At 36.9% G+C, this 15040-nt stretch overlaps 2 protein-coding genes and 1 pseudogene across 2 annotated transcripts; all 3 read right to left on the reverse strand.

Moving 5' to 3' along the window:
* Positions 1 to 393: 393 nt before the first annotated feature.
* On the reverse strand, positions 394 to 5808 carry LOC120159463 (annotated as a pseudogene).
* Positions 5809 to 11092: 5284 nt separating this feature from the next.
* On the reverse strand, positions 11093 to 12230 carry LOC120159512 (probable 2-oxoglutarate-dependent dioxygenase AOP1). The gene is made up of 3 exons (XM_039170097.1): positions 11815 to 12230; positions 11409 to 11730; positions 11093 to 11317 (listed from the first exon to the last, which is right to left on the reverse strand). Exons 1-3 carry the CDS (start codon positions 12228 to 12230, stop codon positions 11093 to 11095), a joined length of 963 nt encoding a protein of 320 aa, XP_039026028.1.
* Positions 12231 to 12862: 632 nt separating this feature from the next.
* Positions 12863 to 14485, reverse strand: LOC120159464 (epoxide hydrolase A-like). Its single transcript, XM_039170059.1, has 2 exons — positions 13992 to 14485; positions 12863 to 13566 (listed from the first exon to the last, which is right to left on the reverse strand). Exons 1-2 carry the CDS (start codon positions 14454 to 14456, stop codon positions 13081 to 13083), a joined length of 951 nt encoding a protein of 316 aa, XP_039025990.1. The 5' UTR covers positions 14457 to 14485; the 3' UTR covers positions 12863 to 13080.
* Between the last annotated feature and the right edge of the window lie 555 nt (positions 14486 to 15040).

Raw genomic sequence — 15040 nt, forward strand, 5'->3', positions numbered from 1 at the left:
ATATCTCATCTTTGTTTTTCTCTTGTTTTTTTAATTTCTAATAACTCTATCTTTATGTCATGTTTTCGTCTGTCTTTTGATGCGCTTTCATATACCATTTGACACATTTTCAGTCTTTTCTATTAATTGTTTGACCGTTCTCATCGTTTAATTTGTGTACTTCTAAATAGATTCATTGATGTAAATGAACAAAATAATACAGTAACAGTTGGATGGATAAGAGAGGCATTTTTGTTGCAATATTCGTTTCAGCTTTCTTCTCTTACATTATGCCCCGTCAGCACCATGTCGTGTTGTGCCTTTTAATATTAGATCACAAATCACAATATGCTAGATTAACCCACATATAACTCTCTGTATATATATAGATATAGTTATAATATGAACCTACTTTCAGACACCACAATAAGCTTTAAGAGCATACCGAGGATATCGACCTTCTTTAGTGAAGTAAAACCTCAAGAATTGAGCATAATCAAAGGGTTTATAGAGCAATGGGTGTTCTTCATCCACGAGCTCATCGGGTGCCTTTATCATGTAACTTGGTTTTGGGATCAAAAATAGTCCGATGGAGTACCTCGGCTTGTCCCCGCTCAGCATCACGCGGTGATAAGTGCCCTTCAAACGCCCATTTAACCATGCCTGCAATATCATACATCAAACCAACTTTATTTATTTATTTTTGTTGAGGGTAACAAAGAGGTTGGGACCACATGTTAATATTTAATAACATTCATTGAAATTTGTAACTGTTAGTGGGTTTGAGTGAGTCTTTAGAAATTAGTTATTTAATTGGTAGTGGAGTTAGTGGCTTAGTTGTGATGATAGAGTCGTGGGTGGTTAATATGTTATGTTGTAAAGCCTATTTATAGGCTTCTTTTCTTTTATCAATATGAAGAAATAATGAACTTTCCTACACTACACGTTTCAAGTTTTTCCACTTTGTAGCAGTTCTTTTCTTGACTTTTCTCTACTTTATTTCCATCAGTGGTATCAGAGCTACGAAAAGATTCATCCAAGTCAGAAAATGAATCATTCTCTCCACACATGTGATTGCTGCAGCCAGTGTCTAAAAACCACATTTGTTGTTGAGTTTCTTCTTTCACGTGACACACCATCAAAAGAGACACCTCTTCTTCATTATCTGCAAAATTAGTTTGATCTCCACTTTGTTTATTCAAATCAGTTTGGCATTCTGATTTATAATGGCTATACCTATGGCATCTGAAACATTCAACATTGGACTTGTCTGCTGACTTTGATCGATAAGTTATCGAGTGGTGGCCTCCACGTCCTCTGCCTCTTCTTTGAAATTTACTCTCCTGATGATGACTTTGTTGTTGGTTCCCACGTTCATTGTTGTTTCTGCCTCCTCGACCTCTACCTTTACCTCTTCCTCTTGAGTTTGAGAAATGAGTAAAGGTGGAAGCCTTCAAAGCTTGCTCCTCTGATGTTGAACTTCGGTTCATCTTCTGTTCATGGACCAGTAAGGAGCTCTGCAATTCATCAAGAGAAAATGTATCTATGTCTTTCGATTCTTCAATCGAACATACGATATAATCAAACTTTGGTGTCAGGGAACGCAATATCTTTTCAACAATGGTGACAGCTTCCATCTTCTCACCTTGAAAGCGCATTTTGTTGCTAATCTCCATAGTCCCGGCACAGTAGCTGGTGACGGATTCTCCATCCTTCATTTGTAGAGTCTCAAAATCTCTTCTCAAAGTTTGAAGCTGTGCACGCTTCATTCTAGCAGAGCCTTCATATTTTTTCTTCATGGAATCCCAAATATCTTTGGAAATTTCTTTGCTAAGAATTGTTTCCAAGATGGGACGATCAATTGCCTGGAAGAGGTAGTTTTTTACCTTCAAATCCTTGAGTTTTCTCCCTTCCAACTCTGTTTTCTGGGCATCTGTCAAGACTGCATTAGGTGTTGTTGCTTGAATTCCAGATTCAACAACCGGCCAATACTCTTTGGACCGTAGAAAATTCTCCATTAGCATACTCCAATAGTCATAGTGACCATCAAAACGTAGGATCGCAGCCTGCACAAAATTTGAGTCTGAAGCCATCAATGCTATTTGGAAACTCTCTCTCTTGCTTTTAACCTGGCTCTTATGCCACTGAGCTGGAATTGATCAATCTGAAGACCCACTCACCCACTTTGCCTTGTTTTCAGATTGTGATCCTACTAGTTTTGAAGTGGTTGTCACAGAACCAAAATGGAGAAAGGCTATGGATGCTGAAATTGCAGCCATTGAAATAAATGATACATGGGAGCTATGTGATCTTCCAAATGGGCAGAAGACTATTGGCGTAAAGTGGGTATACAAGACAAAGCTGAAGGAGAATGGTGAGATTGACAAGCATAAGGCACGCTTGGTAGCTAAGGGTTACAAGCAGGAGTTTGGTGTTGATTATAAAGAAGTTTTTGCTCCGGTTGCAAGGCATGATACAATCAGGTTGGTGATTGCTATGGCAGCTCAAAACTCATGGCCTATCTTTCAGTTGGACGTGAAATCAGCCTTCCTCCATGGAGATTTGAAAGAAGAGGTATTTATCGATCAACCTCCTGGTTATGAAAAAATTGGCAATGAGCATAAAGTGTATAAGTTAAAGAAAGCTCTATATGGATTAAAACAAGCTCCACGGGCTTGGTATAATCGTATAGAAACTTATTTTTTGAAGGAAGGATTTCAAAAATGTCCTCATGAATATACACTTTTTATAAAAATTGAAGATGGAGGGAAGATGTTCATTGTTTTCTTATATGTGGATGATCTAATCTATACTGGAAGTAATACAGTCATGTTTGAAAGCTTTAAGAAATCCATGATGGCTGAATTTGAAATGTCTGATCTTGGCATGATGCATGACTTTCTTGGCATAGAAGTGTTGCAATCCTCTGCTGGCATTTTTATTTCTCAAAAGAAGTATGTGGGAGAAATCTTGGACAAGTTTCAGATGAAGGATTGTAATCATGTGAATACACCATCTGAGTTTGGTTTGAAGCTAAACAAGGATGAGGGAGGAAACAAGGTTAACAGTACACTTTACAAGCAGATTGTGGGGAGCTTAATGTATTTGACTGCAACAAGGCCTGATATAATGCATGCTGTAAGTGTCATTAGTAGATACATGGAGTGTCCAACAGAGATTCATCTTTTGGATGCAAAAAGAATTCTTAGGTACTTGCAAGGTACTAAGGAGTTTGGGCTATTCTTTAAAAAGGGAGAAAAGTCAGATTTGTTTGGCTTTACAGATAGTGATTATGCAGGAGATACTGATGATCGAAAAAGCACATCTGGGTATGTTTTCATGTTGGGAACAGGAGTTGTTTCATGGTCATCAAAGAAGCAGACAATCGTCACATTGTCAACCACTGAAGCTGAATTTGTTGTAGCAACAGCTTGTGCTTGTCAAGCTATTTGGCTGAAGAAGATTCTTGAAGAACTGCAGTTCAAAGAAGATGGGCCTACTCTTATTTACTATGATAACAGTTCAACAATAAAGCTCTCAAAGAATCCTGTTCTACATAGTCGAAGCAAGCATATAGATGTGAAGTATCATTTCTTAAGGGATCTCACGAATGATGGAGTTATTAATTTGGTTTACTGCAGAAGTGAAGATCAGATTGATGATATTCTAACAAAACCTCTTAAATTTCCAGCATTTCAAAAGCTCAGGGAGCTACTTGGAGTTTGTTCACGTGCTGCTCTAAAGGAGGATTTTGCAGAGGATTAATTCTTCCTTGTTAAACTGATATCTGCAGATTTCAGTTTAAGGAAGGGTGTTAATATTTAATAACATTCATTGAAAGTTGTAACTGTTAGTGGATTTGAGTGAGTCTTTAGAAATTAGTTATTTAATTGGTAGTGGAGTTAGTGGCTTAGTTGTGATGATAGAGTCGTGGGTGGTTAATATGTTATGTTGTAAAGCCTATTTATAGGCTTCTTTTCTTTTATCAATATGAAGAAATAGTGAACTTTCCTACACTACACGTTTCAAGTTTTTCCACTTTGTAGCAGTTCTTTTCTTGACTTTTCTCTACTTTATTTCCATCACCACCATGATTGGTTAATCCTTTTTAATTTTGTTGGGGAGTCACAATTAGTGATTAAAAGACGGTCGACCGAAGTTCAGGTTTTCATTCTCTATTCTGATTAAGTTGAGAAAGAAATAGAAAGTGATTTCAAATCATTCTCTGAGTCTTAATCGAGAAATTTTATGGTGATGTTAATGTTAGTGTCAGATTAAGATTATGATGACTACTCCTAGGACGACACTTGCATGAATACGGTCAGCTAACAGTAAATTTTGGTTCTGTCAGATCATGTGAGTATGTAAGAGGTTGACTTTTTGAGATATGGAAGGCTCATGAGACTCTATGTCCAGAGATTTTCTCCTAGTTTCAACTACAAAGGAGTTCTCCAAGGGTCTTGGTGTACGGAGATCAGTCATATGTAGGAGATTCGGAAGAGGCATAACACTTGTCCCCATTTTAATGTATTCCCTCGATTAAGGGAGACGTGTTGTACCTCATCTGAATCTCCTCCTAAAGATTAATCTCGGTACATCAAGACCTCCGAAGAACTCCTTCATAGTTAAAACCATAGAAAATCATTTCCGAACATAGGGTCTCAGGATTCTATACATCTAGGAAAGTTATGACCTTTTGACATAACTTTTGGTAAGTGCAAGTGGTCTGCCATAGTCAAAATCTACGGTCAACTGATCGTATCCAACCAAACTGTCAACCTACTAATAATTACCATGATCCTATGTCTGACATCAACACTAAGGGTCATTATAAAACCTTCGACCAAGAGTCCAAGACTGAGAGAAGGATCTGGAACCACTTTCCATTTTTTCTCCTCTCCCCTCCTATGTAGACTAAGGATTTGAACTCCGGTCAACTATTGTCTAACTAATAGCTACAATTCTCTATTTAAACTAGAAAGAGTGAACCGCCTATTACTAGCACAAACTGTTTGTTCCCCTCAACAATCTTACATCCTTTGCATATATATAAAATTAACGAAAAGAGACTTACATGGAGAGATTCCCCAATGATGACAATAAAAGAGTCTTTGGAGGGTTTCCAATCGATCCATTCTCCGGAACTTCTTTGAACCCCCAACCCGTTAACCTCATTTTGGTACAATATGGTCACCATGTTCATGTCTGTGTGAACCCCTACTCCAACCTGCTTTTCACTGGTTTGTGGCGCTTTATATTTAATTACCTTAACAAGGTAGTCAGTGGATTCTATGTGCTCATCTATATACTTCTCTACTTGGAAACTCTCTAATATCATTCTTCTTACCATTTGATCTAACTCCTTTAATTGTGTGTAGGATTGTATAGTTTTGCTGTCAATACATACAGATATAATAATATTCATCATAAAGAGAAATTACAGGAGAACAAAGTACAAAGTTTTGAACCTGAAACTGGTGTTTCCTTGAGGCCAAAATGTACGAGTCTGGTCTTCAACGTTTTCAGCAACGTCTGCATCATCAAAGCCAATGCTCTCATACAATGGTATTTTAGGGTGTTGGCCAACATACCCATGGTAAGGTATTTTGGAAACATTGAGAGTTTTGATTTCCAAAGGAAGATCAAAAAGCTCTTCCAATGCACCAAATATTGTTTCCCTAATCTCTAAAGGGATCTTGTCGAACAAAGCCTCGAAGCAACCGAAATATTGAAGGGCTTGTTGGACTTGCCGTTTCACCGAATCCCACTCATTAGGTCCAGCATACTGAAATCGATGACCGGAAGCTTTGAGGGAGATTGTGAGCCCATTTCTGACATGCAAAGCACAAAGGAGGTTGTCCGATCAATATAGGCGTTTATGAAGCCAAGGTTGAAAATGTTGATGCTGTTTTGGTTCCTTATTATATCGTAAGTGACGATGCATTGTTTGATGTTAGAAGTAATGAAATGTAACATTGGTTTTACCGTGCGAGTGTGTATAATATATACAAAGAACAAATATAATATGCATTGTATTTGTTTCCTTTGATTTGAAAGGTTATTTTTTCTACAATTGTTCCTATGTTTATTTTAATTGTACCTTTAGACCACAATAAATTTTATAGTTTATTCACATTCTTATACTCTTTCAAATATTTTAGGATGTTAAGACCGACGCTCAAATGATCAAAGTTTTGATTACAAAATTTACTTATCATATTATGAATTGTAACATAAAATATTATAAATAAAATATTTTAGGTGTCATTAGTATGTTTAATTAGTTTTAAAACATATATATAAAGATAAGCATAAACCTGATTAATAATTAAATTGATTAAGGGTTAATGGTAAATGTTTATTGTTGTAGTGGTATATATATGGCACTCGTAATTAAATCCATTTTTTCTTCTTTATTGAAACTAGAAAAACGAAAGCAACCTACAAACACAAGGATGTAAATGAATTGTGTAACACCCCAATTTAGGGGCTAAATTTAAGAAATTATAAAGTGGTGAATTTAATTGGTATTTTTGGACGAAATTGGGGATTAAATTGTAAAATCATAAAGTTGGTAGACCGTTTTAATAAGTATAGGAAGTTCAGTGGCTAAACTCTTGGTTTAACCATTTTTATTTAGGAGATGATACATACCCCATCCCCGTATGCTTCTGGGATTTTTTTTTTCAGATTTTCCTTTTCATCAACCCTCTTTCAACTCCGATCTACTCGCCGTCCGACCTCCGATCGACGAGCCGAAACCACCATCGTGTTCGTTGTCGAGCGAGGAACAAAACCCTTCAAACCTTTCGTCGTGAATCATCTCTGTTCGTCGTTAATTTCAGTCGGAATTATCGTCGGTAATAACTCAGTTTTAGTTGGTTTTTCATCGATTCACGACGATCCGATGATCCGTTTACGACACCTCCCGCATCATCGTGTTCCTTGTGCCGTTCCGAGTCCACCGGTGTTCTCCTTTTTCTCCGGCAGCGGTGGTGCGTGTGGAGGTGAAGCGGTCAAAGTTTCCGACGTTTCAAAATCGAGCTCTCCGCCGTTCAAAAGTGTAAACCGAGCTTTGTAAGTATCTCGAAATCGCTCAAAATAATTTTTAGAAATTTTTCTGTGAATTTTACGCTGCCGGAACAGTTCCCACGCGCCACCACGCTCCGTCACTGCGAGTGGGGATAGTCCAAATGACTGGTTTGATCGGTTTTGGTGAATAGTTGACCGGTTTGACCGGTCATAACCCGACCCGACCTGTTGACCCGATCCGTTGACCCGTTGACCGTTGACTCGTTGACCGGCGTTGACCAGTGTTGACCAAAACTTTAACCGGCTTTGAACGGGCATTAAACGACCTTTAACTTCGACCGAGTATACCTATCCCGACATTTTTCGACATTCCAAATCCGATTCCGCTGTCCGTTTTTCGAAATTCGAACTCGAAGGCCTCGAAATTTCCGGTCAAACCCGTTGACCTTGATTTTGACCAAAAATTTCAAATTTCCGAAAAGTCATATTTTATGTTTTCGACGTCCTAAATCCGAATCCGAAGTCCGGTTTGCCAAATTCGAACCCGGTAAGCCGTCTTTCACTGATTTATCACCCGATTCGATCCGTTTATCGCAATTAAGCTACGTTTCTGATATAATTTATGTTGATATGTATCTGAGGAATTATTGGAAGTTGAATTGAAGATCAAAGGCATTCGAATGAAATTTTATGGTCGATCAGTATTGCACAGAAATCGAGGTAATACTTTACTACCTCTTTATGCTTTATGAAACATGTTGATATTGGTAAATGCATGAATAAGATAATGTTGGTCACTTTTGTGGAGTTGAATAATTTATTCACTCGATATGAATGTGGTAGAAATTCTGTAACCGAATACGGATCGAATGACTAATATAAGAGATTGAAAGATTGTTAGAATTAAATTACAAGTTTATGAATAGTGATAAAGAAATCAGACATGGATTTGTAAATTATATTTTATATCATCAAAGGTTAAATGTTAAAGGTACTTGGATGGGAAATTATGAGAATACTTCGGTATGGTAAAAATACGAAATTACCCTTATATTGGAAAATGATAAGAATTGTCCCTGGAAGTGGATTAATAAATCTGAAAAGACATATTGATAAGATAAATATATTGATGTGCATAAGAAATGATAGTTATACTTAGAAATTATGGATAACCGGTTTTTAACCCCAAGAGGATTTATGCAAGATACTAGAAGTGTGTTAAGGGAATTATTTCAAGATCAGAGAGTGTTCAAGAAAGCAATTAATCATAGGATCTCTAAATTATATTATTTTCGTTAAGAGCTAATATCGAACTTATCTGGTTAAGAAATTACGGAAATGCCCTTAAGAGGTAAAATAGTCTGAGATGACTCTGAATGAGAAAATACTTAGAGGATTTGTACTTAACTCGATTAAGTACGAATTTAATTGTTAAGATCCCACTTAGTGCAGGAAAATTCCTGATATTCCGTTTGTAAAGTCTAAGAAGACACTTGACCTGAAAATATTCAAATAATGAGTAAATACTGGAAGAGTAATTTATCGGGGGTATTCTGCTGTCAGAATTGTTCGAAAGGACTGAAGTAAATGATAAGATTGAATTAAATAATAAGATCGGATGGAAGGAAAAGATTGAAATACCATAGATCTGTAAAATGACCAAAATACCCCTGTAATGGAATTGACCTAAGAATATCACCAAGCTCAGAAATGATTGATATCCTCGAGCTCTGAAATGAATGGAATAAAACTGAATACCAAAATTTACAAAACAACCTTATGGTCTAAACTAAGTAAATGTCTTGGATCAATTAAGGAATCCAAGTAAGCATAGGTATTGGACTACCTTTAAAGGTAATGGAAAACAATTTAAGTGAGTAGATCAACCCTAAAACTATGTCAATACCTGAATGGCATCGATATTACTGGAACATGTGTTCGTCTTCTCAAGTTTGGCTCGATGATAAATTTTAGAAGTATTCAGCTCAGCTCTAGATTGTATTCAGTACTAAGAATTGGACGTTTGTTCGACAATCAACCACGAAGACCAAATTGAATGGAATGGAAGTACAACATGTATCTGAAATTCAGGAACGTTTGAATTACTCTGGAAAATCCTGAAGTAACTGGAATGGAGATGACTGCTAAATGAAATAGGTAACCTCAATGACTGAGGATTTAGTAAGTGATTTGGATAAGTCTGGAAACTCTGATGAGTTTACGTAGTGTACAATTACAATGGGTTATGAACAAATTAATCAAGTACGTCAGCATTTCATGATATTGTGGAAGTGTGGAAATGAAATAAAGACATTGAAGATCTATTCAACGATGATTCCGAAAATGGTCTATAGACAAGAATTGTTGTATTAAAGAGTAAATACCCTGAAAGAACAATGAATTGATCAATCGACAGGCATTAGTTCTGGGAACTATTCATGTAAGAGTTGTCTGATAATCCGATTAATCGACATAGAATATAAATGTCCTGAACCTTCATTTCTTCCTTATCAGCTCAAGTCACATTCTGAATAACTGATGATTCTGTCAGTCATTGAACTCTTCCAATAGTGATTCTGAATTCCGATATTCTATCGGTATACTGAAGATTCGTATTCCTCTACTTGTTAAGATTATCCAATATCTTTGAATACTATCTGTAAATTCTGGTGTGTTCCCTACTCACATGAATATTTTATCTGATTTTCGATTTGAATTCTGATCTGATACTTGACATGGATTCTGATATGATATCTGACATAGATTCTGATATGATACTTGACTTGGATTCTGATATGATACTTGACCTGGATTTTGATATGATACTTGACCTGATTTATGTTTTGATTTTTGATATATCCGTTTACGGACGGACATATTTTACTTGGGGGGTAATGTTGGAGGAAGTATACCTGGAGGCTCCTCGGCTGTGTGCTCAGGGTCTTATTTACCGGTTTCTCGGCTGTGTGCTCAGGGCCAACTAGACTTGATGGTGGGTGTATGGTTCTGGGGAACCTACACAATCTGGACTTGTTGGATGGGGATATATATATATATATATATATGTTTTAAAAGATCTGTATTTTTTTACTGGTTTTATGGGAACACACTAGAAAACCTATTCTGATCTCTTGAACCTAGACATCCGAAATATTTCCATCTGAAATTAATACTATTTGTTACTACCTGAAATATTCGTAGAATCTCTGCTCAGTGTAAAGATCTGTAAATGTCTGAATCGATAAGGAAAAATATGTTTATTTGTATTTACACGTTCTTTAGCATCATCTGGTAGTTCTGTATTACTGAGCTTTCCAAAGCTCACTCTATTACTCACCTTTTCAGGTTAAAAGAATTGTATCAGTGCATCTATCGACTTCAGTAAGGGAGTTCTTCCGGCGTTGTTGCAAAGTATGGTACATGTGATTAGGGGGCATGTAATTGTATTTTGATTTATATACGAGTTTGGAAATCTGTTTTATTTTTAAATAGTAAAAACTGATTTTATAAGTTTACATGTTCTGATAAAAAGTTTTAAATTTTTCGCTATTTTTACAGTGGGTCGCTCCGGTGGCCCTAATGTGACACCCCGAATCGGATCGGATCCTCCGCATCGGTCTGGGGGTGACAAATTGAACGTTTGATAAATTGTTTGTATAATATTCATTTATATAGTAAATGTTTGTATAATTAAATTAATTAAGGGTTTATGTTCATTTAATAAATAAACGAACACAAATAAAGATATATTCAGTTCATTTACTTTCGTGAACGAGCTCGTTTATATAGTTTCCATTTTCTTTCTTCTTTTAATATTTTAAATATTGGTGAATGTAGGGACTAAATTGAGCACATGGTAAATTTTGTAGTTCAAATTGTGAAACTTAAACAACATAAGAACTAGTAGCATAATTTCTCTATTTTTCTGAAACATATAAACAAACATGTTTATGAACATTAAACGAACACGAACAAGACATTACAAATTTAAACGAACATAAATAAAATATGAACAGTACAACTTTAGATGAACCCATGTATAGTTCTCTTGCTGTATATAGTTATAAGATGAACATACTTTTCAGACACCACAATAAGGTCGAATATCATACTGGGGATATCGACCAATATTAGAGAAGCCAAACCCCAAGTATTGAGCATAATCAAAGGGTTTATAGAGCAATGGGTGTTCTTCATCCACGAGCTCCTCGGGTGCCTTTATCATGTAACCTAGTTTAGGGAACGAAAACAGTCCGATGGAGTACCTCGGCTTGTCGCCGCTCAGCATCACGCGGTGACAAGTGGCCTTCAATCGCCCATTCAACCATGCATGCAACATCATATATTAAACCAATCCATCCTTTGCATATATAAAAAATCAACTAAAATAGACTTACATGGAGACATTCCCCAATGACGACAATAAAAGAGTGTTTGGAGGGTTCCCACTCGACCCATTCTCCGGTACTGCTCTGAACCCCGAACCCGTTAACCTCATTTTGGTACAATATGGTCAACATGTTTATGTCTGTGTGAGCCTTTAACCCAACCTGCTTTTCAATGGTTTGTGGCCCTTTATATTTAGTTACCTTAACAAGGTAGCCACTGGAGTCCATGTGCTCATCCATGTATTTCTCAACTTGGAAACTCTCCATTATCATTCTTCTTACAGTTTGATCTAACTCCTTCAATTGCTTTGTGTATGATTGTATACTTTTTCTGTCAATACATACAGATATTATACGACATTTTATTATAAAGAGAAATTACAGGAAAACTAAGTATAAAAGGGGAGTTTTGAACCTGAAATTGGTGTTTCCTTGAGCCCAAAATGTACGAGTCTGGGCTTCAATGTTTTCAGCAACGTGTGGATCATCAAAGCCGATGCTCTCATACAATGGTGCATGAGGGCGTTGGCCCAGATAACCATGGTAAGGTAATTCGCAAACATTTCGAGTTTTGATTTCCAACGGAAGATCAAAAAGCTCTTCCATGGCTCCAAATATTGTTTTCCTAATCTCTGTAGGGATCTTGTCGAACTTAGCCTCGAAGCAACCGAACTCTTCAAGGGCTCGTTGGACTTGCCGTTTCACCGAATCCCACTCGTCGGTTTTAGGTCCGGCATACTGAATCGATGACCGGAAGCTTAGAGGGAGACTGTGAGCACATTTCTGATCTAAAAACGTACAGAAATTTTTGTTGGTTTGAAGAATTTTCATGTAAATGAACCTATCATATAGTGTTTATTTATTTTTTGATAATCATTCCGATATTATAACAAATATAATAAATTTTATTTATTTAAACTATTTATTATCTCTATGTTCGTCGTAAAATTTTTCTTTAGATAATTGTTACTATTTTTTGTCTCTGTCAAAGGAAATTTATTATCCACAAAGGCCAGTAGGAACAGTGGGGTAAAGACTCAAAACCATACAGCACAAATCAATAATAAAGGCCAGATGGAAACAGCAAACGCATCCAAAAACAAAAAATACAGAGCCTAAATGAAGAAACCAGCAACGCAAACATAAACAAGCCAATTAGGACACCATCACCGTTTAAAATACGAAGCACCAGAAACCATTATCAGTATCACCACCAAGCTTGAAACATACCCTGATCATGATCAACTCCCACCTTTGCCGGTGTCTGCCATTCCGTTGTTTTCACAATATATGTTCACAAACACGACATTAAACAGTTTTTGCAGTAGATCGTCAAAACCAAGGATTTACACCAAGCAATTGCTACCCCATCAGGTGCTTGTAAAATTTTTATCAACCATAAGTTTCTTTACTCACATATAATAATTTGCTTTCTTATGAATCAAACAATGATAAAGGGATAACAATGTAGCCCTTCATTCCCCCCCCCTTTAATTCAGCATCTGTATTTCTTATATGCAATAATCTACTCTGAGTTCCATAAGCTTAAACAAAGCACTACAGTAATAGCAATAGTCTAGGTACAAATCATCAAAGACAGAGCAGGTGTATTGCAATGTCTCAACACATTATTTTAGAGTTGGAACTAAATGGTAAATAACATACCGAAGTAGGGAAAGAATCAGAATTTCTTAATGAAGTCGTAAATGTGCATGCTGATCTCCTCGGGTTTTTCTTGGTTGAGAAAATGGGCAACTCCATCCATGACAACTAGTTCCTGCAAGAACGGCACATCTTTCTTGAATCCACCATTGTGTATGTATTCCTTGACACCAGGTACGTGGTAGGTAACATCCAGGTCCCCTACGATGAATTTGACTGGTACTTTGATTTCTACTCTGGTCCATGGTGCAGTAAGTTCCCAGTTTAGATTCATAGCTCGATAATAGTTCAGTCCTCCGGTGAAACCCTTCTGATTAAATTTGCTAGCAATGTAATCGACGTCTTCTTCTGAAAGCCAAGATGGCAAGGGCTTGGGATCAGGCAACCCTCTGTACCCTCTTTCTTTAGGTATACGGGGCGGCTTTGGATTGCGAGATGTAAGAAAAATCTTAATAAGTTTTTTGGTGTCCACCTGAGCAAAATCGTCTTCAATCTCCCCAGGTTCCTATTAAGAGAAATCAAGAGAAAGTATTTCAGATATCCATGAATTTAAATTAAAACAAGCCATATATATACATACACCCTCGATTGAAACATTCATCCTCAAGGTCAAGGGTAACGACATTCGGCTTAATCGAAATTTCGAGTGCAGGGTTGACAATAGCATACTTCATTAATCACACCTCACAGTTCATTCATCATAAATAGATATATGATTCTATAGGAATCATTCAAGTCAGCCCAAAACCTGAGTTTGTCTACTTAAATGTTAGTAGTTGGGGGATTCTGTTATCTTAAATGTTCAAGACAGAGCCTATAATAGTTTCCTTCAATTAACAAAAACAGATACAAGCGAACCCAATCAACAAAAATCATTCTAATGACTTACAATTCCAAATCGAGGAGAAATCATGTGGTTGAATCAATTACCTGGAACCTGCAAATATAGTAATCGTCGCCAAACAAAGCCCTGAGCCCTTCCACGGGCTTGACCTTAGGGTTCCAAGACCGAAACGCAACGCTCAGATTCACCAGAGCCTTTACTCTATCGGGCCTGAACTGGCAAAAAGACCAAGCTATCATCGCACCCCAATCATGTCCGACCAAAAATACTCGGTCAACACCGAGAGCATCGAGGAGGCCCACGAGATCCCCCACGATGTGGAAAACGGTGTACGAAGCCGCGGAAGAGGGAGCGTCGGTGTCGCCGAACCCACGGAGATCAGGAGCCACGCAACGGTAGCCGAGGGACGACAGTGAAAGAAGCTGGTGGCGCCAAGTGTACCAAAGCTCCGGGAAGCCGTGCAAGAAAATAATAACCGGGCCAGAACCAATCGATGCCACGTGCATGTTTATGCCATTAGTGGTCACTGTGGTGTGCTCTATCTTCTCCATGTTCGCTTACAGTTCAGGTAATGAGTCCAGGTTTTGTACTGAAAGTTTCAGTTCATATATTATGTACAGGTTAGTACAGTGAAGACCCTATACTATATAAAATCTCATTTTTGGGACATTTTTGTTTGACTGCAATTAACTCTACATAAATTTGAAATAGATCTTAACCAATAAATGATCATGTGTTCCCTGTACATACGTGAATCAAAGAGAAAATATTTGGAAGATCACAAAATACTATGCTCTTCACACATGTAAGATAAATTTTATCTTACAAGATTATTTAAAAATAGATTCATATAATATGTGCATACGTGAAGAATATTAGTTAAAAAAATAAAAAAATTTAATCTTTGTTGTATCTATTAAAAAGTATAGGGTATACAGAAAATGAATCAAAGTGATTTCATAAACCCTAAAATACAATGATTGTGTCGAAACCCAATACACATATAGGCCTTATTCCAATTACAACCCAACCGAATTTGGGCAAAAATGCAATTGTGAATGTCCCATGACAATTAATTCCGTATAGAAAGAAATGTAACCCCATGAATAATGTGGACCGCTACGCCGTAGGTCAA

This window comes from Hibiscus syriacus, unplaced genomic scaffold (genome assembly GCF_006381635.1).
Source record: "Hibiscus syriacus cultivar Baekdansim isolate YM2019G1 unplaced genomic scaffold, ASM638163v2 tig00111366_pilon, whole genome shotgun sequence".
NCBI lineage: Eukaryota > Viridiplantae > Streptophyta > Magnoliopsida > Malvales > Malvaceae > Hibiscus > Hibiscus syriacus.

Bases quoted from the DNA above. Each gene is read 5' to 3' on its own strand.
- LOC120159512 (XM_039170097.1), bottom strand. From the start codon at position 12,230: ATGAAAATTCTTCAAACCAACAAAAATTTCTGTACGTTTTTAGATCAG. The intron at 11,731-11,814 runs GTTCAAAACTCC...ATGTATTGACAG, and splicing joins CAAGGAAACACCAATTTCAG to AAAAAGTATACAATCATACA. The intron at 11,318-11,408 runs GTAAGTCTATTT...GGGCGATTGAAG, and splicing joins TCATTGGGGAATGTCTCCAT to GCCACTTGTCACCGCGTGAT.
- LOC120159464 (XM_039170059.1), bottom strand. From the start codon at position 14,456: ATGGAGAAGATAGAGCACACCACAGTGACCACTAATGGCATAAACATG. The intron at 13,567-13,991 runs GTAATTGATTCA...TTCTCTTAATAG, and splicing joins ACTATATTTGCAGGTTCCAG to GAACCTGGGGAGATTGAAGA.